Genomic DNA, 27,960 nt, shown 5'->3' on the forward strand with positions numbered 1-27,960 from the left:
AATTCAGAGAGGACTTCACAGTGTAACAACTCATGAAGAGTGAATTACACTGTTTTTCACAGCCTGGCTTAAATACTGAACACACGCACATGCTTACACACAGAGTGAAAATAATACATTTAGAGAAGTGAGAAAAGTAGCAGCTGATGAACACTTGGCATGTGGCATGAGGATGAAAAACACTGCTGCGTCATTAAATTTCTCATTTCATCCTTGAATGGATGTATGAATGTGAACATGTCACTGATTTTTTTGGGATCAGACATTCACTGGTGTAGTCAAAGAAACAGCATATCTCTGTTTTATTTTAGACTGATTCACCTAAAGCCTGTTATCTGAGTGACATTTTTGCTGACTCTGAGCTTGTGGGCACCATCAGCCTCTTTTATTCTTCCTGTTTACGCTTAAAAACCTGCTCTTCTCTGCAGGCTTTCCCCTTACAAGCCCTCCATCTGCCCCATTTTTTTTTTGATCCCATGTCCGGTTTACTGCAGCAGGAGACTAACAGATAAAAACAGCTAAATTTGTTACAGTTATAGTGCCATTTGCTACAAACTCATTATATAAATGTTAAGAGAATGAAGGTATGATAACTTATCATGAGAAATATGACGTTTTCACACATTTTGGCATTTTATTTCATTCAAAATAAAAACAGCATGTTTTTCTGTTGTTTGACATTTAAGTGAGAGCATTAACGAAAAAAAAAAAAAAACAGGCAGGGTTTAGTCCCCTCAGTGCTGCATGATTATGAAACCAGTGCAGTCATGTGATGTCTTCTCTCATCATCATCATGACAAGTTGGAAGTCTGACCTTCCGCCAGCACACAGTTTGCCATGCAGGGATTGAAGATTGCTGTACAGCAGCAGTGCACTTGGGGCTACACTAGGGGCGGAGTTTGACCTCTCAAGTCTCAAAACATCACTAATCCGCGTCGGACATTCTGGCACAGGCCATTGCTGGTCCCGATCGAACGGAAAGGGGGGGACGATTTTTTTTTTCTTTTCAAAATCCGGAATATCACTGTCCCGACCGGGTCTGAGAGCCATCAAACACGGGCTCGTTCTGCCGTCTGTGAGCGTGTCGGAGGGATTGGGACCGCTGCACTATGGCAGATAGTGCGTTACATGCGTCTGGACATAAATGCAGTCCTCTCTAGCCTGTTTTAGTCGCAGGATTCGGAGAGAAGAGTCAGGATCTAGTGCGGTTTACAGCTGGACCGCCTTGTGCCTACATTGGAAGCGAGCGAGCGAGTATCCGCTTCCCTTTAAGGTGAGTCGGCAGAGCACTTGTTTTCTCCATGCGTGAACGCAAGTTGCGGCATATTTATGCTACTGTAGCTGACCGGGCGCTGTTCCCATGCACAGTTCAGTGTGAGGCTGCAGCATGGAGCTACAGAGGGAGAGAGAGCTAGCCGCAGCTATGAGGGTTGTTTTTAAAACGCTGTGAAACATAGCAGTGTCATAAATTACTCTTTAGTGCAGTGTTTATATCCTTTTATGAACCCTGCTGCATAGATGTCTGACTGTAAAGGCCCGTACTGGCATCACATGGTGTGAGAGAGACTGCTGCAAAAACACATGTGAGCTTTGATACATGCAAAAATGGCTTTAGATAAAATGGTGGCAATTTTAGTGTTTATGAGGAGTTCCTATATGACGCTCTTAAATGACCTTGTTAACAATACGCATTGAAACCCCCTGCGTCTATATAACACTAATGTAAACAAAGCATGGCAGCATCAGTTCAAAATAAAAAGACATGTTTACATGTCACTGTCTCTAGGCTTCTGTTTGTGTTGGCATCTTGTTTGTGGAGGCAGAGTGTATCTTTGCATGTGTTGGGGGGGTATCTTGTTTACATTATAATGTAATAAGAAAAGCCACTCTCATGTTTGAATCTGCTTTTTAGCTGCTAACTCAGCCTGAAAATTTGAAATTTAAAAATACTTGCTACACTTCAGTGTGTTTTCATGGATCAGTCGATTTAATATATAAGATAACATGATCCAGATCAAAGACCAGTTTTTACACTATTGTAGGGTTGAAGAAATACAGCATCATGTTCGTTTTTTTTTAGAAGACAGTGAAACAACCAGAAATAATCAGATTATACAATAAAACTGTATTATTCTCTGCTTTGCTGTGTATGGGATAATGCAGTATTGGATGGAGATCTAAACTGTCTAATATCTATTAGTTGTGTATTTGCTAAAATTTTATGTTGTGTTATTTCTGCAGGCAGGGGGGACAGAAATGTGTATTTAAGTTGTCACGTTCTTGTATCAGTACATCACAAGCAGACTGTTATGGCTGATATTTCTGGTGAGAAATGAACACCACTTAATTTATTTCAAACAGGGTTTTGCTACAGATGACCTCTCTCATCAGAAATTTTTATTTAATGGGGAAATATTTAAGCCAGCTGTGTTTTTTGTTTCTTACTAGGGATGCACCGATGCATCAGTTTAAAATCTGCATCTGAAGATAACGGTCCTGTCTACAAACATCAGCGATCAGGTTAAATGATGTGGCGTGAAAAGATAACAGCTATTAATGCTTATCTGTTGTGTCCAGTCACTTTTATGCTGGCAGCAGGTATATCTAGCTGCTGAATCAAATAAGAGTAGTAGGGATGAGTATAGAAATCTGGTACCAACACATCTGATACCTACCAGACCGAATTACAACATGGATATCGATACTTCATTTTGATTCCTTTCGTATTGAATTAGAGATATGTGCTACTGTGATTTATGTGTTAAGTTGCTCCAGTTTCCTTTTGTTCTCCCAGGGTTCAGATATTTCTGCTAATTATTTACGATTCCCAGACAGCTTTAATTTTTCTACTGACTTTCAAAAAGTATCGATTCCACTCTGGCACCATATAAAAAGTATCGATTTAGCACCGTATCAGTAAAAAAACAAATAATGCCCAACCCTAGGCGGAAGAGGTGACCAGTTAGACAAACTCTGATCTGTTTTTAATGAGAGAAAAATGTTAGTGTACTAGAACAGGTGGTGAAAACATTGGTACCTGCATTGGCACCTGATAAATTGTAAAGTAAAACATCAGCATTCTTAATCTTATATCAGTGCATCTCTGTTTTAATGTTTGGATGTAGTACTCAATACTTTGCTGCTTTTTGACTGTATTATTGAGCCTTGCTATCTGCACTGTTGACTTCTACTGATTCAGGTTGAATATCTAATTTACCTGTTCCCAAATGTGTGTCCTCAGATACTGCCCAGTTGCCATTCAATGTCCAGTAGCACATCCCTGAGGCTGCCCTGTGGCTGATCCTGACGATGCTTTCCACTAACCGCTCGGGAGGAGCGTGGGGATGAAATGGATGGAGCCCATGGCCAGACCAGCGCACCAGCTCCCTGCTCCCAACATGTCCAGCCGCAGCAAGTCTCCCCCCAACTCTGGAGAAGGTAGATAGCATGATTCAAATGGAGTCAGTCATTTGGGATCAGTGATGTCCAAGATGATCTAAATTTTCATACATGGTCGTTTATAATTCTACTTAGTCATGCAGTAATCATCACATTTAAAATCATTAGTAGACAAGTGATCTAAAATTGCAAAGACTTTGACAAGGATACATGTTTACTACATACAGTATTGTCTGGGTAAAAATAAAAGTTTCACTTTCAAGATTTAAAAAAATATGGGAGACTTGAATTTAAAGAATCCTCAAGGACAACCATTTGGCAGGTCTTGATTTTGAGATGTGCCAACTTCGTTCAAATAAATCCCATATAATTTTGTGTGTGTGTGGTGTGTGTGTGTGTGTGTGTGTGTGTGTTTGTGGAGGGGGTCACCAATGTGTAAAGATATTTCAATTCAGTCATGTAAAAAAATCCTGTTTTTCCCACCATTTCTTTTGTATGTAATTGCAAAGCAAAAACGTAATCTTGCATGATTGAGTTAAAATCAAGGTGAAGTTGCCCTCCCTCGTGAAACAATAAAATGTCCTGTTTTAAAAGCCCACAAGCAGAAAATACAGTCATGATGATTTCATATTTCAGTGTGATAATTTCACCTTCTTCACCAGGATTATTCTTACTAAGAACTTCTGCTCTCTAGACCAGTTTATTTTCATTGTATTGTGATGACAAGATTGAGTTTCACACATGCACATTTTTATGTTCATACCCAGTCTTAAGTATTTTGGGGCTTTTTTAAGTAATCATTTTTAAAGATCTTTGAAATATTCTGTTATACTTTACAAAGAAAATATCAGATATAATCTTATACAGTCTTTTTAAGCAGGGTCTGTGTTTGTGAAAAAGAAACCTGTTTTTGATCACAGACCCATTCATTCAGAGATTTTAAAAAATTATTGAGAAAACATGCAAACGATGTATTAGCAGTCTTAATAACTAGAATGGCTGTTCTAGGAGCAACAGAATTCATTAAGTTTCTAGTATTGAAAAGGGCAAAAAAGAATCCCAGTAAAATACTATTCAAAAGACATGTTAAATCTGTTTTTTTTTTTTAAATCAGTTGCAGGCTCTAACTCCATGGCATGGGTGAAAATGTTCAAAAAACCTGGAGGAGGCTTAAAGAAATCCTACCAGCCTGGGAGCATGCTGTCTCTCGCGCTCACCAAAGGCCTGCTGAACGAGCCTGGCCAAAATAGCTGCTTCTTAAACAGCGCTGTTCAGGTGAGAATTCTCTACCAGCTCTAACTAACTGAAACCAAGATCAGAAAACAATTTTCTCTGCAGAAATTCTGCATCCCAAATCCTACCTAGTAGGTTTTGAACAATCACAGCCTTACTGCTATTTTTAAAACATATGGGAAAATATAATAGCAACATAGTAAATTAATCTGCAGAACCAGCACTGTGGTTGAATTATATTTCAGCATCTGGCAAATACTTCTGAATGAAATATCAGTCTCTAGCCACTAAGCTCTTTTAACTTCATCATTTGGCAAAGTGTCAATGATGCATGTGAGCTGGACATGTTTGTTTCATGTGTGGGTTAGTGAAGGATGCATGGACTCAGCCACATGAACCAGCAAACCAAGATAATGAAGTGAAAATTACTTAAAGGTTGGAAGAGCTGCAGAGTTGAGGGTTGATTTCCAGTGGCTGTGGTACTACCACACTCTTTACATATTACAAAACATATCAAAAAGATATAATCTTCCACTGGAAATTGTTATATCATTCCTTGAACATTTGTTTTTGTTGTGAAACCTTCACAGGTGCTTTGGCAGCTGGACATTTTCCGGAGGAGTTTGAGGCAGCTCTCAGGTCACTTCTGTTTGGGTGATGCCTGCATTTTCTGTGCTCTGAAGGTCTGCATTGTTCAACACTTTGAACTAAACCTGACATTATTTGTCAGGTGCATATTCATACTTGACATGTTGTGATGTTACAATTAACTGCAAATGAAATTTGATAATAGTGTTGGAATAGTGTTGCAAATGCTGTTTACTGACTAATAATTATCTCGCTTTCTCTAGAGTATCTTCAGCCAGTTTCAGCAGAGCAGAGAGCGAGTGCTTCCATCTGACAGCCTGCGTAACGCTCTTGCAGAAACTTTCAAAGATGAACAGCGCTTCCAGCTTGGCTTGATGGATGACGCTGCTGAGTGCTTTGTATGTTTATGTGGTGCTTTTGGTTTTTAATCAAAGTAATACTCACTGGACGACATTTCAGGGTTATTTCCATATTAAATGATGTTAAGATACCTCCTTCTCCAGTACACTAAAGGTTAAAAGAAGCAGAGGCAAATTGATGTTCTAATATTCTCTCAGTGTCCCCACACATTGACAATACTTCGGCGGGCCACCCAGGTTTAAATAAAGCGGTTCAAGTACATTTGCTGACCTGTTAAGTTGTATATAGTTACCATTTGCACTTAGGAGAGTCCTGTAAATGCACTGATCCAGGTGTAATGTCTTGTGCTAAAAATTAAGCTTCCACTGTTGTTTCAACATTTTTCTGCAGCTTCTTGCTGCCAATATTATCCTGTACTCAGGCACTCTAGGATAATGGTTGTGCTATGCTACCTTGTCAACAACAAGCCTTCACACACAGCTCACGTTACACAATATCAAATGAAACATTTCAAAAAGCAAGTGATGTTATTTGAGTGTCTTTATGCGGTATATAACTAAACACACAGAAAGAAGCAGGGCGGGATGGCCATCTCTACCACCCAAGTACAGTATCATTCTGTGAAAACACTGTTTTATTTTCCCATATGATGGAACAGTATATGCTTTAAAGGTTGTCAAAATATTTGATACTTTCAGATACTAAATGTTTTAAGGCAGTAGAGTCTCCCTTATCTTGATGGTTTTAGTCTTAAAAAGTCTTAAAAGCACAACAGCTTTAAAATATCTCAGGTTGTCAGTCACATGATTAACCAACAGCTGTTGTGGCTATAGAGTGAGATCACTGTTTTTTTGGTACGTAAAAAAAACCCCCTCAGTATTAGGTGTCAGGACATGTATTTTTTGTTGTGCATTGGTAATTCTTTTTCTGGAATTGTTCACAGGTCAAAAATCAAATATTGTGAAAACCTCAATATGTTGTGTATATTGAGCTCATGGTTAAAAACAAGACCTTGGTTTAGTCTGATTTAATGTCATGGGCTTGTAATCAAATAAATGAAAATGTTCCTTCTTTAGTTTATGCCTATTTTGAATTAAATCAAGTATCTCCAGTTCTATAATAATTAATCATTCTCATAGGGCTGATATTTATTTTGAACATAAAGACAGATAAAATCTTTCAATCATTACGATGTAAATATGCAGTGTTTCAGAGATTTGTGTTTGTGTGTATATTAAATGTTGGTGCCAACTCTTCTATTACTTCTTGTGTACATCAGGAGAACATCCTGGAGCGGATTCATCTACACATCGTTTCAGACACCTGTACAGACTCGTGTTCATCTAAGTCATGCATCACCCATCAGAAGTTTGCAATGATGCTTTATGAGCAGGTAACTACATTTTTCAATTACAGACATAATGTAAAGAAAAACGTCCCTCTTAAATAATATATATCTTTTTGTTGCAGTTTGTGTGTCGCTGTTGTGGTGCATCTTCAGACCCACATCCATTCACGGAGCTCGTACATTATGTCTCAACCACCGCTTTATGGTAAGTACTTGATTTGGTGCCACGGCTTAAAAATTTGGGAAACAAAAATGAGGCCAGAGAGCTAATCCTGATTTAAATGTCAAAGTATTAAGTAAGGTTACCAGATAATTATTTGATTGCAATTCAAAGCATCTTTGATCAATTTCATTCCTGTCCTTTTAAAGCCATAGTATTTTCAGTCCCTATTCACATTGATGATTTTGTGTTACCGTTTAGTTACAAACAATATGAATATTCATAGTATCACACCACTCTAAAGCTTAGGTATGAAGAAACAAAATAAATGTTTGGTCTCAGTGTCTATTATTAGGAATAAGGCGACTGTTTTCCCTTGTGCAACAAGTGCTCCGTGTAGTTCATGTCTTCTGGGAGTGTTTGCTTCAGCCCTGACAAAGCAAGAAGAGTATTATTAAGGATAATCTGCACACTGCAAAAAGTATGAGTGTGTTTTTATTCACTGGTATTAAAGCTCATTACGAAAAGCTGCAGTGTTAACAGGAACACCACTGTTCATTTTTAACATGTTCTATATTTTATGCTGCTGTTCTAAGTAAATTTAATGCACTGTGCTGAGTTCTCAATCAGTTATGCAATAGACTCAGTCTCATATTGATGCCTTTATATGGCCTACAAATAAAAAAAACAGAAGTTCAGTGAGGACACTTACTATTTCTATATAGTTATTTTAATGTCTGTCTCTGCTGAAGTGATTCACAGCACTGCCAAGAGAGCATTTTTGTAGATTTACCTCAGCAAAGTGTCACAGCAATTTGTACAGTAATTTGGCTGTAGAAGGAAAGTAGAATGAGATTTTTACAATTTGAGAATACTACAATGCTAAGGGCAGGGGATGATCAGCAGAAAGATAAGAAGTACTTCCTCTGGGGGCACTAAGGGCCTTGTGGTTAGGTTGATACCCATGTACTGAGGATATGGTGCTCTAATTGGCCACATGGATTGAAGTCTGACCTGTGGCTCCTTTCCCATCCCAGTTTCTGACTCTATTCATGGACCACCATAATAAAGGCTTAGAAAATTCTGAATAAAAGAAAAAAGTACTGGTTCTTACCCTTTTCAGTAATCCCTGTTTGCATCAGTGCTAATGCACCTTGCAGCTGCTGCTGCCTGCAATGCTTAACCTCCTCCACCCCAGCCACCTCCTTTTACAGCATGAAGCTGTTGCACCCTCATGTTCAGATTCATGCTATTATAGATTAACTGCTTTTGAAATATTTTTTATTGGATTCAATAAGCATTGTCATAAATGTATCCATGCATATGGATGTTTCTAGCTATGCACTCCCTGGAAAGTCAAAGCATGCTGCTTGCCTAACCTGAGGAGCATTTTTTGAGCAGAGCCTTCTCAGCCAAGTAAAACTGTATATTCAGTTTGCAATAAAATTCTTAACTGTATGACGAGACTGTTCCTGACTGAAGTCTTTCTTTGTTGTGCTTTGTTGCTCTGGCTTGAACTGTTGGCTACATTGCTCATCACTGCCCCCACAAAGACAGTGGTATTGCAAGATTAGGTCCATATCTATTAGCTTTGAGAGAATTTGCAGAAATGTGGACAAAAAGACCGCAGAGTACAGGGAAAAAGCTCCACCCGTATCCATATGCAGTTTAAGAGTAGAGCATAAATGAGTCTGTAGGTCCTCCTTGCACTTGAGCATCCACATGTCTGTGGTTACACATTCTGGTTGATGTGCCGGTTTAACCTGACCCAACCTTCAAACAACCCAATCTCAAACTTTTAGATCAAACAACCTGATCTCAAATTTTTAGATCAAACACTGCCAAACTGCTCCTACAAGATGCAATCTATCCAGTGCACTTGTTTAAATCAGGACAGTAGGGAGCCAGGGCATACTTGGTGGTACATGTGGTCTATTTGCTCCTGCTGCTTACATTGCAGTTCTAATGCTGTTACTGAGTTATTGTTTTGTACTGTTTAAAAACTGAGGTTGTGTTTTTGATTTGTCAGACTGAACTCTGACTGCCACCTCATAATGAGTAATCGTTGTCAAACCCACTGCATAATGTTCGCACATCTGTTTTTATTCACAGCCAACAGGTAGATCGCATGATGGGGAAAAGTGAGCGGCTCAGGTCGGATATGTTTGGAGAATTGCTGCAGGCAGCAAACAACACTGGAGACCTCAGGAGCTGCCCGGTATGTGATTTATGGATGTTTTTAGTTTTTTTAATGGGCCCCTTACAGAGGAGTCATCTTTTAAAATGAGTGTTATTTCCCCTTTTCCATTTATGTTGATGCTGTTTAAACACCCCTTTTAATTAAACCATAGGCAAATGATTGGCTCAAATCAGCTATAAATGACTAACTGAGCATGAGTGCAATAAGTGAGCATGCTACTGTAAACTGGAAACAAAAATGATGTTAGCAGCTATGCAGAGAACACTCTGTACTTTCTGTTGTGACTCTGAAGCGGCCGGCAGGAGATGGTGCCAGACTACTGTTAGGATATAAATAGCAGTAAGGCCATATCCATGCTTTCTCTCATCTGTATTTTCTAATGCTGACTTCCTTTTCAGTGTGCATCTGTTTGGTGAAGCTTAATGCTATCTTCCTTTAACTCATTATTGTCATGTAAGCTGTGAGCCAGAGTGACTCAATGGTAGTGATGTGCATGTGATGAGTGCTGTCTGGCTCTTTGCCATATTTGAAAATGTTCTTATGATGTTTTGGAGTGTTAGTCTGGTGAGTTTTTTTCCAGTGAATATTACAAGCAAGAAAGGGAGGGAAATGAAACCTCGATATGTAAAAGATCAACATGCATACCACAGTAAGATAAGCACTCAGAACAGTCTATTAAGAGGGGGGAAACTGGCTACTGCCAAAAGCTAATTACAAATAAACCTTCCAGCTATTTAAAACATTTTACCTTCACCTCACAGAACTGAATGAACCCCATGTTTTAGATTTACATCTTGTCTGTATTGTTTTGTAGTTATTCTATCTTTTTTGATCAGCACATCCAAGAGGCTGCGGGGTTTTGTTGAGAATTAGCAAAAGCCAAGAATTATGTGTCAATTATCAAATAGTCAAAATATTCCTGTGTTTTCTCACTTCTTTTGTTGACCTTGATATGAATTAACCACATGATGTGAACATCATGTGTAAAGATAAATGTAAAATGGGGATTCATGTAGTATAAAGAAGAGACGGGCAAATCCAACACTTATACCAAGCTATGTTAATGTGACCACAGATGTGCACAACTCAGTGCACATCTTAAGACTGGAGACAGCCTGGTGAAAATCATGTCTGATGCCAGACCTAGTATTATGTATGAACTTTAAGGTCTATTGATGGTATCATATTAATCTTCTTGAAACATTATTCATGTAGTTGTGTGATAATCATCCTTTTTTATGTTATTGTAAACTGCTGATCCATGTTTGAATTTGTCGTTCTCAGCTTATGGGTTAACTTTGCAAAAGAGATGGATTTGCTAGACTTCGTGTCTGTCCTCAGGCAAATCCATCTTGCAAATCTCTAATCTACAAGTTTGTGCCAGATACAAAAAGGTTCAGTTTTTGCAGCGTAAACCAACGGCTGCTAGTGGAGCGATTAGCTTGGATGCTACTGGACCACATTTCTTTACTAAAACAAGAGCAAAAAGCCACACTGAAAGCTTTTCATGAAAGAAAAGATGATTACGCTGTTCTCTCAAACTGCTTGGCCATTTTTTGCTATTATTACAGGAGGGGTTTAAGTTGTACTGTAAGCCGTGTATGCAATGATTGCAATCCTTGGATGTAGCTGTAGAAAAGCAGCAGTTTAATCAGACCATGAATGTGGAATAAATCCATGCAGTTGATATATGAAATGGTCTAGCTGGCATGTCAGGTTACATAAAGGTTGCTAGTGTTGGGTTATGCACATTACAGAAAAGGACAATAACTTTAAAACCATGCAGGTTGTGGAAGGGAACAGGCCTCAAAAGCTGGCTTACCATTCTTTTATCCAGTAGGTCAGTTTGTTGTTCATAAGCTGTGTCACCTCGCCTCTTCTTGTTGAAGCTAAATGTAGGGTAATTTCAGTCATGTACCTCTCATAGGGCCATACATGGATAACGACATAGAAAACTTTGTTTAGTTTCCCCAAATCATTGATTTGAGTGTTGATGGCAAATTTATGGACCATCGTTAATTATTATATTTTTACAGAGCAACTGTGGTCAGAGCATCAAGATCCGCCGTGTGCTCATGAACTGTCCAGAGATTGTAACAATTGGATTTGTATGGGATGCTGAGCAGTCTGATCTTACAGATGATGTCATTCGGTCGCTTGGCCCACGATTGAACCTGTGTGGGGTAAGAGCTAAAGCAAATGCCCTCAGATGACACACACACAAGATTTCATTTTAAAATGGGAAACAATTTAAAATAATAAAGCTAATCCTGGATGATTAATAGTCCTTATACTTTTTTTTAACCCAACCTGCTTCACACAGGCCCAAAGATCCCTGATTTAACAAGAATAACAAAAACAAATTTGGGCGCCAGTTTTGCTCAGTTGATAGAGAAGGCACCCATATACAGAGGCTGTAGTCCTCAGTGGAAATGATTCCCGCTGTTTGGTTCATGTCTTCCCGTCTCTCTCTATGTTTACTATCTCTCTTCAGCTATCCTCTCCAAATAAAGGCAAAAGCAAAAAAAAAAAATCTAACAAATTGGACTTGACTTGTTAGGAAAGTGCTGCATTAAAAAAGACCTGATTGGAGGAGTTCAAATTATATTGTTATGTGGCCATTTATGTGTTGTAAAAACCTTAAACTACATATTTAACATCAAGCTTTTAACTTAAAGCAGCCTACTTTTAGAGTATTAACTGTTGTACATACACTGGCCTGAAAAATAAGCAGAATGAAAAGACTCATCAAATATTCATCTTGTCATGTAGAAAAAGGGGGGAAATTACCTTGAGAATGTGTGCAGTCACTGCAATAGCAATCAGTGTTTTAAAAAAATTAGCTATTATTGCTACCAATAAAATCTTTCCAATGGCTGATCTGAAGAATCTTTAAAGCCTTTTTTATCTGCATTATTTGGCTGAGAAGAGGGTTTGCCAAACTACTTAACTTAACTGGGTATCAAAAACTCACATTTTGTTCTCATAGGATTTTTTTTTTTTTATCAGCCAGCAAGCCCTATGGGGAGTTTAATCTTGTCTCAATTTGCCCTCTTTTAGCTTTTCAACCGTGTCACTGATGAAAATGCCAAACGGAGTGAGCTACATCTGGTGGGGATGATCTGTTTTTCCAGTAAACATTACTCAGCCTTTGCCTATCACACCAAATCTTCAAAATGGATGTTTTTCGATGATGCTACTGTAAAAGAGGTAAGGAACTCAGCTCTTATTGCCTTAATACAAAGTAAAACGTCTATTATCTGTGGCTGTGTCTAATGCTCCTGTACTATGCCTTCTTTTGCTCAGATTGGATCCAAATGGAAAGATGTTGCCTCTAAATGTATCAGAGGACATTTCCAGCCACTTCTTCTATTCTATACCAATCCAGAAGGATCTCCTGTTTCTAATGAAGATGCACCGAGACAAACCACTATGTGTCCTCGGTACAAAGCCCAAGTAAACGGTGACACAACAGGTAAGGCAATCATCAAGTGCCGAGCAATCCCAGCTAATTAACATGACAATCCTGTTCAGCTTCATACTTTTAAATCAAGTTTCAGAAACTGACCCAGTTAGTTTCAGATAGGAGAAATATAATCTTTAAGATTGTGGACTGCTTTGGTGCACACATAAAGGGTTATTTGCTTTTTTTCAAATGAATTATTTTTCAAATTTAAGTTGAATTTAGACTTTATTTGTAGAAAGGGAAAATCTTACATTTTTTTATTTCAAGTACAAAACGTGTTTATCCTGTGACTTTTTGCCTGCATTTGAAATAGCATGCCTATTAGGAGAAATCAAAACATCAGCCGCCATCCACAATATGCGGATTGCCGTGTTTGGATCCAATGAACCGCAAGTATTTTTTTCAGGTTAGTGAGTGTACTTGTAGCAGAGAGCTGCTGAGGTAATCATCGTTTATAGTTAGCCCACTAGTGCTAGCTAAGGTTAGCTTGTATGTTACATTATTTTGTTTATCTTTTAGCACTCCTTTTCCCAATAAAGAGCACAAAATCAGCAGTGTGTGGGAAAGCAACCACTGCACCTAGTGCATCCAAAGGATTTGTTTAATGTTATTTAGCTGCTCATGAAGCTACATCTCAGCCTGTACTGTTACAATGTCATTTATCAGACGCTTTTATCCAACGTGACGTACATTCGAGAGCAAGAACAACACAAGCAAAGATCTAGACAAGAAGAAACAACATCAGTAAGTGCCACAAAGTGCAGTAGTGCTTCAAGTCAAATTGGACGCAGGTGCTGCCATGCAGTGTTAAAGGCAAAGCAAAATAAATATAAAAATCAACAATGAAACAACCAAAATATGAGATCTCTCATCACCACCATCCATTAAATTGTCTTCACAACAACTAATGACCAAAGTACTGAGTGCTGGGTCACTCACAAAGAGCTGGGCATAAAAATCTTAGAAGTAGAGCAGGACAGTGCGAGCCAGCAGTAGTTGGGAGACTCATTCTACCCCTGGGGACTAGAGTGGAGAATAGTCTAGCTAAGTGCATAGTGTTCTCTAAAGAGCTGGGTCTTTAGCTTTCGCTTGAAAGTAGAGAGGGACTCTGGATTGAATGGAGTTGGGTAATTCATTCCACCATTTAGGGACAACAGAAGAGAGGAGTCGGGCTAGTAACTTAGGAGCCTGATGAGCTGGAAGTAACAGGCGCCCTTCAGCATGGTGCTGATGTAGTTACTCCTTGTAACCAATCCTAGATAGATACTTCACTTGTCACTCAGGTAAGAAAGAAAAGATGATTGCCAGATGATCACATGAAAAATATATTTTTGTAAGAATAGGTTACCTGGATGTCGCAGATGAGTCTTTCAAAGATAGAAAAACAAAAAGATGGTGAAAATCAAAGATTGACTGGCATGTGGAGTGTGTCGTGTTCAGATATATTATACAATTCTCTCAGTTTTATGATTTTGCATTGTTTTGGTTAAATAATCCAGGGAAAGGAAAAGAAATTCACAATAATGGATACTATTGATTCGCAATATTTTGGAATTGTTGTATAAATCAAAAGGATACCCAAGAATAGTGATAAAATTGAACTGGAACAAAGGCAAATCATCCCAGCCCTAGTTTCTGAATATTTTGAGGCAGTTCCACAGTAAATTCATCTTAAAGTCAGGTGCAATCTTTGAATTAATTTAACTTCTGTTATTTCAGTATTTAAAGAGGTTGATAACTAGCTCTCTTAAACCTGTTGCCTCACAGAAGAGCACAATGGTTTACTGTAGTAAAAACAGTGATAAAGTCATCATATCTTTATTTCATTGTATGAAAATCAAACTTAATTTCTTTCACATGAATTTAAAATATTAAAAATATCACCTAGAAAAACTAAACTTAACTGCTTTTGCCTATGTCAACAAACAAATTCACTGTGCAAATTACAGTTATGGTTTGAATTGGGATTTAGAGAGTGCCATTAAACCGTAGGCAGAAAGATTGTCCTGCCCTGTGTGCTGGCTTGAACTTGACATGAGGATGATGTCTCTGTTGCACGCAGATTACCACCCACGCCTCCCTCCCTAATCCCTGCTCCTGTGGCCAAACGCACTCATGCTCCTGCTCCACAGTCCTCACTCCTCCCTCAGACATTTCCAATGCTAGCACCCATTAATTTAGCTGCTTGGTGTTTTGGCAATGGCGCCATTTCCCGTTTAGATGGATTGTTTTGCTTTAGTGTGTTACCCAGGCTCTCTGACTGGCATGGGACTGGACCCTTGTTTTTATGGAAATATGAGTAAGTGATTTTTTTGTTTCTTATAAAGAAATGTCAAAGATATTTTTTAAATTACTTTGTCTTTTTATGCAATATTGACTCTTTTTTTCTTGCTGAAATCATGTCTCAGTTTTGCACTGGAGAGCACTGCTGTGCAAAGAAATAGGAAAAAACATTTATTATTGTTAATCCACACAACTACAATTTATGAAAATGCACTAAAACACTTGGAGTGAGAAGCCTGAGAGCCATCCTAACACTTGTGCCAACATGACAAAGTGTGTAAGGGTAAATTAACTGGTAGTGAAGTCACATGTACTCTATGTTGAAGTTGTATCTACTCCTTTGAAACAACCAAAATCTTTGCTACATAATTTCTGTTGTTATTGAATTTGCACTCAGTTTCATGCATTTATCAACATGTGTTTCCAGAGAGGCTTTTTTATTATACTGTTATTATTCATGCGGAACTGTGAATTTTAAAGCACAGCATTGCTATAGCATAAAATAGAGAACAATGCTGCACAAACTATTCTAACATGCAGAATGGAGGAGTTAACTAAATGTCAAAGACTGTGAAACAGTGGGGTGAATGTGTTAATTTGGTGGCAGATGTTCACAGCATTTCTGTTTTGTTTTTTTTTCCACAGCGACCTGCTTGCTGCAGAGTTAGAGAAACATGCCAGAGGGTTGGCAAATGTGGCAGCAGTAGTGTATTTAAAGCTAATGATCCACTAGAATCTGTCCTTTGCTAAGGTTTTTTTTTATTTTCATCTCTTGCCCTGTTTGCAGCTAAGATACAAAGTGAGAGTGCAAAGAAAAAAACAAGTGTTATGTTGTACTGGAATTTATAACGAATGACAGAGGAAGAGTCAAAGGTATGAACTGCATTTCCAGAACAGTAACTTTCCCCCTGGTACAAGGGAGGAGACTTTTTTCCCTAACCCTTCAAGATGTCTAAGCTCTGGGCTAATACTTCCAAAAAGTACAGGATGGGCTTGCAGCGTTGAACATTTCTGATGGGTGAAGTGCAGATGTGACTTTTCCACACATCAGCAGGCTAATTTGCCTAATCCTCATGTCTTCAGATGGTTTTAAAAACCCAGACAAGAATGGGCTGAGAAAATCTCTAAATAGCCATTTAAAACAATGAAAATCTGTTTTTACACCTCAAATGTGTTTACACCCCTAAATAGCTTTGCCCAATGATGCTTTATGCACTGAAGGGAACTTAGAGATAAGAAACAATTACTTACTGTTTGCTTCAATGATATCCCGGGTCAGAAGGGTACTTAATCGTAAAAGTGCAATTTTCTCAATTGTTGAGCAACTACTCATCTGCCAATTTTTATTGCTTTTTCCCCTCAGTGAAACATCCCCTTGGCAGTCCTAAGAAGTTTCAAGAGCCTTTCACAGAAAATTTAAAGAGGTCAAGTGAATCATCCAAAAAGGATAGAGGGCATCGGAGAATGGACCCATCACAACACAAAGGTAGAGCATCGTAGCTTCATTATACAGTAAAGATTAAAACTATAATAAAAAGGCAAAACAATACAAAGAGGGGCAACTTGTGTTGATGACTTCTAACACTCAGAGGATGTTTGAAATAGTGTCTCTTTGTCCACCCTCTCTAGATATGGCACACGCAAGATCTTCGTCTCCTCCAGAAAATGGACCTAGGCCTCCATTAGACCAAAAATCAAAAACCCATCCACGCACTGAGAAGTCATCAAACCATTCAAGCAGAGGATCTCAGGAGCCACGAGGAAACAGCAGGAAGAACAACACGTCCCCAAGTCGTTATGATCAGGACAGCAGCCAGGAGCAACTGGAAAAAAGTGGAGGCGATGGAAGTCACAATAAATCCAAGTCCACTTGGAGACCCATTCGGGAGGTGTTAAATGTAGACACTGTACTGAACGAACTGGAGCAGCGTCGGCAACAGCAACATGACAGCCCGCGGCACAGTAAGCCTTCGTCCCAGGAACGAGTGCACAGTGAACCGAGTCGAGACCGTGAGCGGGAATATACGCGAACCAGGGAAGACCGGAAGCAGAAGTGTTTAATGACTATTTATGAGGACGAGCAGAGGCATGAGACAGAGAGCCACAGCTCTGTAGAGTCAGAGAGCAGGGCCAACCAACAGAGAAGCAGCAGACTAAAAGGTGGGCCCAAGACTCTGCTGCGTAGCGACACCTGGACCATCCAAAGGACAGAGTCTGGCTATGAGAGCAGTGATAGACTCAGCAGTGGCTCCACCAACCCAGACTCACCTGGAGTAGATTGCTTTATTCTAAACCAGAGATCAGCATCAGAGACACATTTGCAAAGGTAAGAAACAGCTGTCAAGTGCTCAGCACTTATTTATTAGAGATGCACAATATTATTAGTATGATATCAGTATGTATATTAATAGTATGTAAAATTATCTTTTGTTTACTTCAAATCATGGTCACATAAACTTCAAATTTGCATTAACTAATGCTAAATTGGTTGGTGAGACAGCAATGTTGTGAAATTCAGTTATTATTTTTTTCCCCAAAATGTTTGAAAGTTGCTAAAGGAATATATAAACCAATTTTTTTATCTTTCTTTTTTAAGTACCTGAAAACTAAAAACAAAAATAATGTTCTATGTAATCTGGATCTTGTGTAAAGAACACTCTGTTTCTTTATCAAATAAACATTTTATCCAAGCTTTAAAAAGTTTCACACATGTAAACTTTGCATGTATTTAGTTTAAATAGGTAGGAGCTATTCCAATGAATAACACAAGGATGGGTGATAAAGTGTTTGGCTGTTTATCAGGGCTGTTTCTTGCTATATACGGACTATTATACATAGGGCCCCACAAGCCACTAGGGGGCCCCAAAGTGGAATTTTCATTCTCATTTGAGGAGAATTAAAATGGCCTGTCTTTATTCCTTATATGCTTAAAAATAAATGCCAGAATGAAAAAAGCCACAATAATAAACTGAGGGTGTTGTACAGATGTCTACTATGCCATCAGCCAGTGGAAGTTATTTCATTTAACACTACTTTAAGATCACCTAAGATTAATTCATTAAAGCCCGGCTCTGACTACACAATTTTTTTAGTCATTCATGACAGCACCAAGTCAGAATATGCAATAAAAATCTTGTCCCGTCTTGGCCGACAACCTGGCCACACTACAAGAGAGATCTCGACTACTCATTGTATGTAAGAGAGATCTAGACTACTCACTGTCTCCGCAACTGAGTGCGAGTTCACAGGTTATTGGGGGGAAGGGTAGGTCAAAGAGTGTCTGTACAACAGTAATAACGTAGATAAAATAAAAAAAAATTACACTCTAGTTTTAGGGAATAAAAGGGGATAAAAAGTGGTAAATCTTGTAAATTATGGTGCAAAGATAAGGACCAAATGCCCTCCTGTTGGCAGACGTAAGGATTCATGTCGCTGACGTCAGGTGAGGGTGTCAAACTAGACAATGATGTAAGAACAATTCTGACGTGCTAGTCATGTTGAATCACGTTTGTGGGGCGTCTTGGACGCATCATTAATTATGTCACACTACAAAACTGTTTATCATTCCAGAAGCCTAAGTTTTGACGATGAGCTGTGACGTTGCATTCGGCCTTAAATCTGACTGAATTCTCAGCTGGACTTAAGTTTAGTTTGTATTTGATAGGCTAAAATAAATAACACTAGTTATTTATTAAGTGATTAATAAATACTGGGCCTATTGTTGATTTTTTTCAACTATTTTGGCAGTGGATTGTTGCTAACTCAACTGAGTTAGTTGCAGCCTCCCTCTTTGCCACATTTTTTAGAATACTTATTGTGCCAATACATCTCACTAGTTTGAATAATCCTGCCTCCATTCCCATGGTTGAGTTAATTTTTTGATGTTGTTTTATTCAAAAGAACCATCATATCACAAACGTAAGTAAGTGTAATTTAAACTATGCTATATCCGACTGTTAGCTCTGCCCACAGTGAAAAAACTTAGGTTAAGAGCGTGAATAGTTTGATATGAGAGGTTATCATGACTGTAGCCTCTTTTGCTCATGAAGTGTTAAAGATTGTGGCATGTTCTTGGGTCATCTAATGGATTAGGAATCTCTCCACCATAGTTTAGGGGCCCCCCAAACAGCATCTTGTTAAGGGCCCCAACAAAGCTAGAAATGGCCCTGCTGTTTATAATAAATTTAAGCATTGTCTGTTAGTTCTTACTGGCAATAATGTGTTTACTACCATAAAGAAGAGCACCAGTATGAGTTTCTAAGTCTAAGTGACCGATTTACATGAATTTGTTCAACTTGCATGGCTTCTATTTCCTCCACTGATTCAGAATCACATAGCTTAAGTTGGACAACTCTAGATGTCCATTGCACCACAGGCGTGTGTTCAACCAAACAGATGTCAATGTAAACATTTATCAAGTTTAACTAGTCTGAGAAGTTGTCTTCACAGAAAAATACTACTATTTTTTTAATTTATTGGAAATAGGTCTTCTTAGTTCTTTTTTTTTCTTGAGTCTGAAATGGACATGTAATTTTGATTCCACATGCACATTTCAGGATAAATAATTGTAATAAATTTATTGATTATTATACATTAAAGGAATTATCCAATAGTACTGAAGTAATTTGTCATAACTATCAGAAGAGCAACAGGCTGGGATTTACAAATTCTTATACCTTTTTTGTACTTTAGGCAACAAAATGGTTGTTTTAATAGGAATGCATACTACTGCTCTCAGCCTGTTGTTAAAGGTTCTTTTGTCATTTTAATGATCAAAAACACAAATTTCTTATGTAGCAACAACTATAAGGTTCTGTACAAAATCACAAATTATTTTAAATGGTTTCGCAAACTTAAAATTATTGTCATTTGAACACCATTTACTCAAACAGTAAATATGAGATGCTTTTTCTGTTTTTGTTTCTTTAATGTCATTTCTCCATGGTTCTCTTGACCACATTATTTTCCTGCAGCCTTAAAGGACCATAAAAGTTTGTTGAAAGTCTTTTAATAAAAACCTGATTGACTGAACATGCTTGCAATAATTCCTGTATTTTATGTTTTAGTCAGTTGCACCAAAAAGGGGGCGATGCCAAATCAAGTTTAACTTCCTCACCTTCACACAATGGTAAGTTACAAGATTTAAGACTTTTATTAAATGTATGGAAAAATCCAATAGTTATCTTGTGACAGTTGCAATTTGTATGAAATGACCTCAACCAGTGGGATAGTCATGCGATTTGTTTTGTTTATGTCTGCTTTTATCATCATGAGTTCAGAAAATGTAGTTGTTTTGGTTATATAATTGCCTGAAACTGTTTGACACAATTTCACACTGAATCCACTTTATAAGACATAAAGCTAATGTTTAAAAAAAGATAAAACAGAGGGAAATGAAAAGACCAACAAAAATAGCATGACATGAAAATGACAACTTGATGAAGAGCATGAAAGAACACGTCTCTGCTTAGGGTCGGTTACAACTCTTATTTAATCTGCAAATACTTCCAGGAATAGATTTACAAGGAAAGTAAGAATTAAGTCCTGCTGTCTTACAGACTGGTAACCACAAGATAAACTTAAAACACAGGGCTGTTTTTAAACTACTTTAAAGGCAGAATTAATTCAAACCTGATACCACTGATCTTAAAGCTGGAAAAGGTTAATTATCATTCAGGGTTTCAGCCTCAAGAGACCCACACTTTCGTACAGGGCTGTTTTCTTTTTCTTTAGCACTGTCAGTACAGTTTATGAATGGTGAGCGGTCAGATACTGATTAAATGAAAGTAACTGTTGACTGATTTATGTCTCGGTTGATTTATGAGCCTGGATTGGTTTCTTTAACCTCTTCACCCAGTCAGCCAAGCACAGGCATTAATCTGATGATAATCCCACAAAGCTCATTCTGATAGCACAGCTGGACATGGCTGCTGGCATTGTCATAAATATCTTCCTTTTTCATGCAGTACTTCACTTGATACTTTATCGAGGCTATGTGCATCTCGAGCCAATGTTTCAAACCAGCAGCCACAGCTTTTATCCTTGAGTGGACCTCTCCAGGGCAACAGCAGAGAAAAAAAATGACACATCTATTTTTAAAGGGAAGGAATTCAGCACCACGCTGTGCTGGTGCACAGAGCGCGTGTGCTGACTGGTTTATCCAGCTGTGAGAGTCCAGTGGCATTTATCTGTCAGCTGCTGCCACCTTGTGTCCTGAGAAGACCAGAGTTGAACCAACAAATGTGAAGATGACTTTGCCTGTTTAGCATCTATTGTTGATTAATTTTGATTTGATGCATATGGTGCATGTTTTGCTGCCTTGATCATAATGGGGGGAAAAGATAGATAAGTGACAAAAAACTGCAGTACTATGTGAAAAGACAATGTCCACATGGGGTTATATACATAAAAGCCACATACAAAGCATAAGCTACCTATTAGACTTAGTAAACAACTAACTTATTTTTCAATATCTAGGGAAAATGAAGCTAGCAGCTACCTTTAATGAGAACAGCATGCTTAGAGCCCATGCTCTGGATTAGTGTTACTCAACCCTGCTCAACCAAAGAGCCAAATTGTTGAAAAATACCTTTGCAAGAGCCACAATCTAATAGGTGAAAAGTGGCAAAAACAGCTTGAAGTAGCAAAAAATTAATTAATTAAGGATGGCAAAAATGGTCCAAAAGCAGCAAAAATGGATAAAAAAGGGGCAAAAATGGGGATAAAAAGTGGAAAAGAGTCAGTAAGTAGCAAAAATGGGTGAGAAGTTACAAAAAATGAGTTACAGGTGGTAAAAATGGTCCAAAAGTGGCCAAAACAAGGCCAAAAAAAGAGTGAAAAGTGGCAAAAATGGGCAAAAAATAGGAAACTATTGGTATTTAATGGCAAAAGGTAGCTTCATTGGGCAAAGAGTGGCAAAAAATGTTGAAAAGAGACAAAAATGGGATTAAAATGGCAAAAATTGGGAAAAAAGTGGCAAAAAGAAGTTTCAAAAATGGACCAAAAAATGGGAAAAAGGGGTATTTAATGCAAAAAGGTAGCATAAATGGGCAAAAAGCATAAAGTGGCAAAAATGGGGAAAAAGTGGCAGACAGAAGTGGCAAAAAGTAGGGGGAAAAATGGTATTCAATGACAAAAGGTAGCTTAAATGAATGAAAAGTGGCAAAAAATGGTATAAAGAGGCAAAAAAGTTTTCTTTTTCAAGGTTTTCTGGGGGAATAATATTTAAAATTAAGACATAAAAGAGCTACAAATAATCATAAAAGAGCCACGTGTGGTTATTACTGCTCTGGATGATGCTATCATGTTCCTTCAGAAAAGCTTTATGGACACTGTTTTTGACAACAGACTACATTTGGTTTCTTGTCTTGATAAGTCTCTCTTGCTTGTTTTGATTACTTTGTGGTGTAGACAGTTCTGCCATTACATCATGTTTTCACTTTTCACAATATCTAAAAACTGTCTCCAACTTTAACTTTGCAGTTAAGAGCTTGTTATTCTCATTAGAGGGAATGGCATTGGAGACCTGCCTTTCAGCTGGATTATCAGGATTCCAATGATAATGGCAAAACAAGACACTGGACCACAACATTCATTAATGTTTTCAAGCTTTAATCTTGTTCTTGTTCTTTAATCTTGGATTCATGAGATTTTCCAACAGTGCACAGTACCAGTGTAGTTTGGCACATTTAAACATGCTCAACTCAAATTAACTCTGCAGAGAAGGGAAAGGTCAGAAGATAAAAATACATCCAGCACCTTTGGCACTAATTACAGGATGTTAAAAGCTACTAGTCCTAACAGAGCAGACCTATTCAAAGCAGGACTGCTTAACAGCTTTGCATGTTTTTTAAAATATATTTTCCATTGTGTCTTATTTGCTGTCATCACAGTTTGATCTTTTTTTATAGGTAAACATCAACCCAAACCTCAGGGAAAGAACCATGACCAAGTTTCACATTCACATCAGAAGTGCAGTCCAGGCTCAAGGTAATGGTCTGTAAAGTAACAAACTTGTCCCATACAGTGAAATGATACACAATATGTAGTGATGATTTATATTGTTCTCTCTCACAGACGGAAATCAAAGTACACTTCTAGTACCTCCAGAAAAGGGGTGTCTTCAGAGAGGGACTCCAACAGTTCGGATAACAGGCAAAGTGAGCAGCACAGTGGAGAAAGTACAGCCCTGAGGCACATCACAAAAACCAGCAGCTCAGAATGGAACAGCTCTGATGATCTTGCTCTCTCTGAGCCTGAGGACAGAGAAAACTCTTACCACTCCAGCAACAGTGAGTCCATCGCCTCTGAATCCCAGTGTCCTCACATGACTCTACCATACCACCCTCCCAGCAATGTGACTGCAGAGCCTCTCCAACTGAACAATCAGCGTCAGCCGGGCACAACAGGGTCACCTCACCTCCGAACAATGCAGCGTATCCCTCCACATCAGGGTGAAACAAGCAGCCATGCAGCGTTTCGTCCCAGGATGCTTCAAGAATCCTTTCCTTCAAGTCCTCGTCTTTCATCCGCGTCATTTGTCAGTCCTCACAGGAAGCCCGACATGTCGGGCCTCAGAGCCCTCTCAGATGCAAGCTCCAAGTCGGGCTCTGACCCAGAGAGGAGTACCCCGTCATCGTGTGAGAGTGAGGAAAGACTTAGCGGGTGTAGAGGCGAACAGGCAGTGCCAGCTCAAGAGGTTGCTTTGACAACATACTTCAATGTGGATAACTGTATGACGGAAACATACCGTCTCAAGTACCACAACCAGAGGCCTCTTGTCCTCTCTGCCACAGTACCACGGACTGTGGTAATGACTGAGCGCAGAGATACCAGCCACACACTTCCTACTGACACACACTCACAAGATGTGCCAAAAGCAAGACCTGAAACAAGTAAGCCTCTCTTGCGAACCTCAACTCAACCATCTGAGAGTTAGCTAACTGTTTAAATGTAGCACTGCAACTTTCATGTTCTGTTGTTTTGGCCATTGAGAAAGACGTTAAAAACCAAACAGCCGGACTAAGGTTTGGTATGAACAGATTTTTATAGTTTTTACTTCAATACTATCAACTTTGTCAGGTACACTGCTATGAAATAATTATAAATCCAGTTACATTTTATAAATTAATATTCAAGACTAACCCCTAATCTAACATAAAAATAAACATTGTGATATAAAATAACATATAAAATGATATAAAAGTTTTTTTCATTTAACCCACTTCTACCTGACAATATATAAAAAAGACAAAATCACAAGAATAATGTTTTCTTTGTTTTGCCTTAATGTAAACAGGATTAACCATAAAACAAAACTTTAAACTAGGTTTTCATTTTATTTTTTTTTGTTTCTTTGCAGGCCATAATAGCAATAAACCCACTGCAAAATGGAACCCAGTGACAGCCAAAGGACTGGATGAACGTGGTTTTTTATGAGTGTTACTTGGTAAAGTTTGTTTACATGGATGAGCAGCGATCAGTAGAGTACCAACTGGATGCCAAAGAGTTTACAGAATGGAAATATGTCCTAAAGCCAGACATCTCCAAATAGGGTGGAATATGTTTATGCAAGCTTGTCACATTAATAGACACTGTTTCTCAATTTTGTTGCTTTTTGTTTGAAGGGTCATCAACTATCGTGTACACTGTCTCCCATTATCCCGCATTATTGCTGAAAGCAGATATAGTTTAAACCAAAATCATGACTGTTTTCAGTTTGCACAAAGGGATTTTGAGTCTTTTTGGTCACCTTATCTCAAATGTCAGATGTTTATTTTTGTATTTGTCAAGTACTTCTGCATAAGTGTTGCAGAAATGAAAATATTCACATATATGGCAAGAACAGCATGAGAGTTCACAGGGGGCCTCTTTGATGAATTATACTGTGGTATGAATAGCTACTATATGCAGATGAGAGTAGAAAGTATGATGAATAATCACAGCATGGTGATGTGAAAAAATAGATACTTAATAAAAATATGATGTCATTTTACTCAAAAAGAGAAAACCGACAGATGAAAGATGTAAATGAGCAGGTTCAGGGTAGTTTGTTACAAACTGTCAGAAGATTAATATCAGGACAACCACCAATTTATGCATGTTGAGGGCTTTAGTTCAACAGGGAAGAGGCATTGCATCATTTATGTATATTCAGTTACTGATTTGTTTCAGCTGTTATCATTTATCAGTTCCTTTACAACATTTGTGTGTTAATAAGTGACCGAGGGCTGCCCCGTACCAGCCAGTCTCATTGGCTGTAAAAGAAAATGTTGACAAAGATCCTTGTTAAATGTTAAATTTTCATTTTCTTGAATGATTATAAGCAGATTTGATGCCAAAGCATATAAAGATCCATGACAGTGTGTCTCAAATGTGGCTCTGCAGACTTACTCCACTTTCTGGTTGTTAACAGAACCAATAATTACTATTATGTTCTGCAGCTGGGGTAGCCCTCATCTTAACTTAAAGGTCACCATATACTGTACGATCATATCTCCTAGTGTACTCTACCTTAAAATTGTGCTGGTTCTTGTAATCCTTTTGTAACTCACAGTGATGTCAAATTGTATTTTTTCAGTCTTCCTTTTAAAGTAGACAGATATAAAGAGGTCTGTATTTGCAGGTATTTTAATGATGATGCCAACATAATTAATATGCCTATCTGATACTGACCATACAACACAACGATTATTCTTGTTCATACGACTAATGTTCTGAAACCTGCATGTGGCCTTTACAAAATCTTACTAGCTCTGTGTACAGCATAAGCATGAGCATGATAATACTGAACATAAATTCTATTGCATTTAACTTATTTGTAATAAATTCATTAAATAGTGATTTTGTTACTATAGTTTTGGAAACTTGAACCTTCTCTCTTCCCTTGCCCATGCAAGGACTCATACTTTTAATTATGCATCCATGTATATATATAAAATATAATGCAAACCATAAGCTGGAAAACAATTAACTGTCCAAGACATACTATGCATTCACTAAAAATACTTTTAAGATTACTTTCAAGCAGAGTTTGGTACTTTTAAGGGTATGTATTATGTACATCAGACATTCCCAAGAACATATACAAATCTGTGTTGTTCAATTTTCAAATACTGATACAAACTTTCACTTGTGCTCAATAGGTTGCCAAATCTTTTCCTAAATACCCTGCCAGTTGTTTTATTTTTCACTTTGCACTTTTGTCTATCCACAATAACCTTTGTCCAGGTATTTCTTGATTATTCTAATCACTCATTTAATCAGTACATATGCTGTGTTTGTGTGACGTGCTTGTGCTGTCTTATCCCAAAAGATGGCGCAAAATTTATGTGTGATATCACACTAAACTGTTTTTAAGCATCTGTTTGCATTTGTCATGGGTTATTTATTCACACTGTTTGAAGTGAAACAAAAACTAGAGGCATACAATTAAAAAGTGACCTATTAATGATTTTTTTACGGAGAAATCTAAGCTCTCAAACAACAAAAACATGCCTTTACACAAGTTGATTCTGCTTTGGTAATTACAAAACACTTGCTTTAATCATATGTTAGGATATATGATATATTGACAAAGTAAAGATATCCAAACTTCTAAACTATTGGATTAGAAAAAATCAGCATATTATCCAGATTAACATAACCTTGTCTCCTTGAAACCTGCCTTTTTTAGTGGCTGAGAGACTAATGGTTTTATAGTTATTATTCATAATCTCTGTTCTGTTATCCATAATTTTTTATCCAAAAAAAATAGACATTTATTGTTTTCACTCAAACTGATTCTGAATTTGTGTCTTCAGTTGTATCCAGAGTGCCTTGACATCTTCCGTGGGACAGTTTTGTGTTTATTTTCCTTTTTTGGGGGTGGGAGGCTAAACCACAATTAGGAATTAGGGTAATGAATGAAAGGGATTATAGGATGTCATGAAAAACTTTGAAATATGCAATGCTAAAAGTGACATATCTGACCAACATTGTACTGTACTTATGATTTATTGTGTGATTGTGCAAGTCTCAGACTTGAGGACTTGTGCCAGATCCAGCTTTGCTTTCAGACTTGGAAGCTATAACCTCAGTTTTGATTGGAAAACTCTGTTCATCGGCAAAAGTTGACGTGATCAAATGTCGGTGGCAGGAAATAGAGACATCAGCTTCCAGTGGAAAGTTTTTTTCAAGATTAAGGGAGAGAGTGGAGAATGACATGCAGGAAAGGTGCCACATGCACATTTGAGGCTGGGTTGCTGACTTCTAGTCGAACAGACTCTGCACATGGACTGGGCTATCGGCGCCCCAAGCAGAAGCGTTCTGATGCAGAGCAGCAACACTTTATTACATGTGCAAGCATGCCTGTGAGTGTGTTTGTGTAGCAGTCTGAAAAAGAAACCTCAGTGTTGGGTTTCATCCATGATCCGACATGTAAGGCTTTGCATATTTAGAGCCGTTTTGACTAAACATCCCTCTCTCTCCTGTGTCACATAAGTCGCAGTTGGCATTGCATCAATCCATATCTTTTATCATGCTAAACGTACAGAGAACTTAGCCTAACTAGACTTTCTTGCATCACACACTCAAGAACAAGAGTACTCTATGAATTCTGTCATTGACTTTATCTGATATGTTACTGGCTGAAATGGCCTGGTGTGTAGGAATGTATTCTTGTGTGTAGTACAGATTCAGCCTGACATCACTGTTGAACTGAGTTGTTGGTGCTTCAGCGAACGTTTCATGACTTGTGTAAGTACAGATCAATTTAAAGAAACATAAGAAATCTGTCTACACTTTATATTTTTGTACATTATATATATTTTATTTTTATTCATTGTTGAATAAAGTTTAAATTATTGTATCACTCTTATATTAGTCACTTCAGTGTGTTTGTTTTGTACTTCATACAAATGGTCACTGTTTTTTTCTTAAAACTG

General features: G+C 38.0%; 1 protein-coding gene across 1 annotated transcript; it reads left to right on the plus strand.

Annotated features, from left to right (window-relative positions):
- Positions 1 to 875: 875 nt before the first annotated feature.
- Positions 876 to 27,889, plus strand: usp53b (ubiquitin specific peptidase 53b). Its single transcript, XM_041784645.1, has 17 exons — positions 876 to 1,273; positions 3,242 to 3,438; positions 4,514 to 4,674; positions 5,223 to 5,315; positions 5,484 to 5,618; positions 6,860 to 6,973; positions 7,051 to 7,133; positions 9,201 to 9,306; positions 11,325 to 11,471; positions 12,349 to 12,498; positions 12,595 to 12,763; positions 16,401 to 16,523; positions 16,667 to 17,363; positions 20,104 to 20,165; positions 22,948 to 23,026; positions 23,114 to 23,931; positions 24,399 to 27,889. The coding sequence occupies exons 2-17, from the start codon at positions 3,345 to 3,347 to the stop codon at positions 24,473 to 24,475; spliced, it is 3,108 nt and encodes a 1,035-aa protein (XP_041640579.1). The 5' UTR covers positions 876 to 1,273; positions 3,242 to 3,344; the 3' UTR covers positions 24,476 to 27,889.
- The last annotated feature ends 71 nt before the right edge of the window (positions 27,890 to 27,960 follow it).

The sequence above is a fragment of the Cheilinus undulatus genome, linkage group 4 (assembly GCF_018320785.1).
Source record: "Cheilinus undulatus linkage group 4, ASM1832078v1, whole genome shotgun sequence".
Taxonomy (NCBI): Eukaryota; Metazoa; Chordata; class Actinopteri; order Labriformes; family Labridae; genus Cheilinus; species Cheilinus undulatus.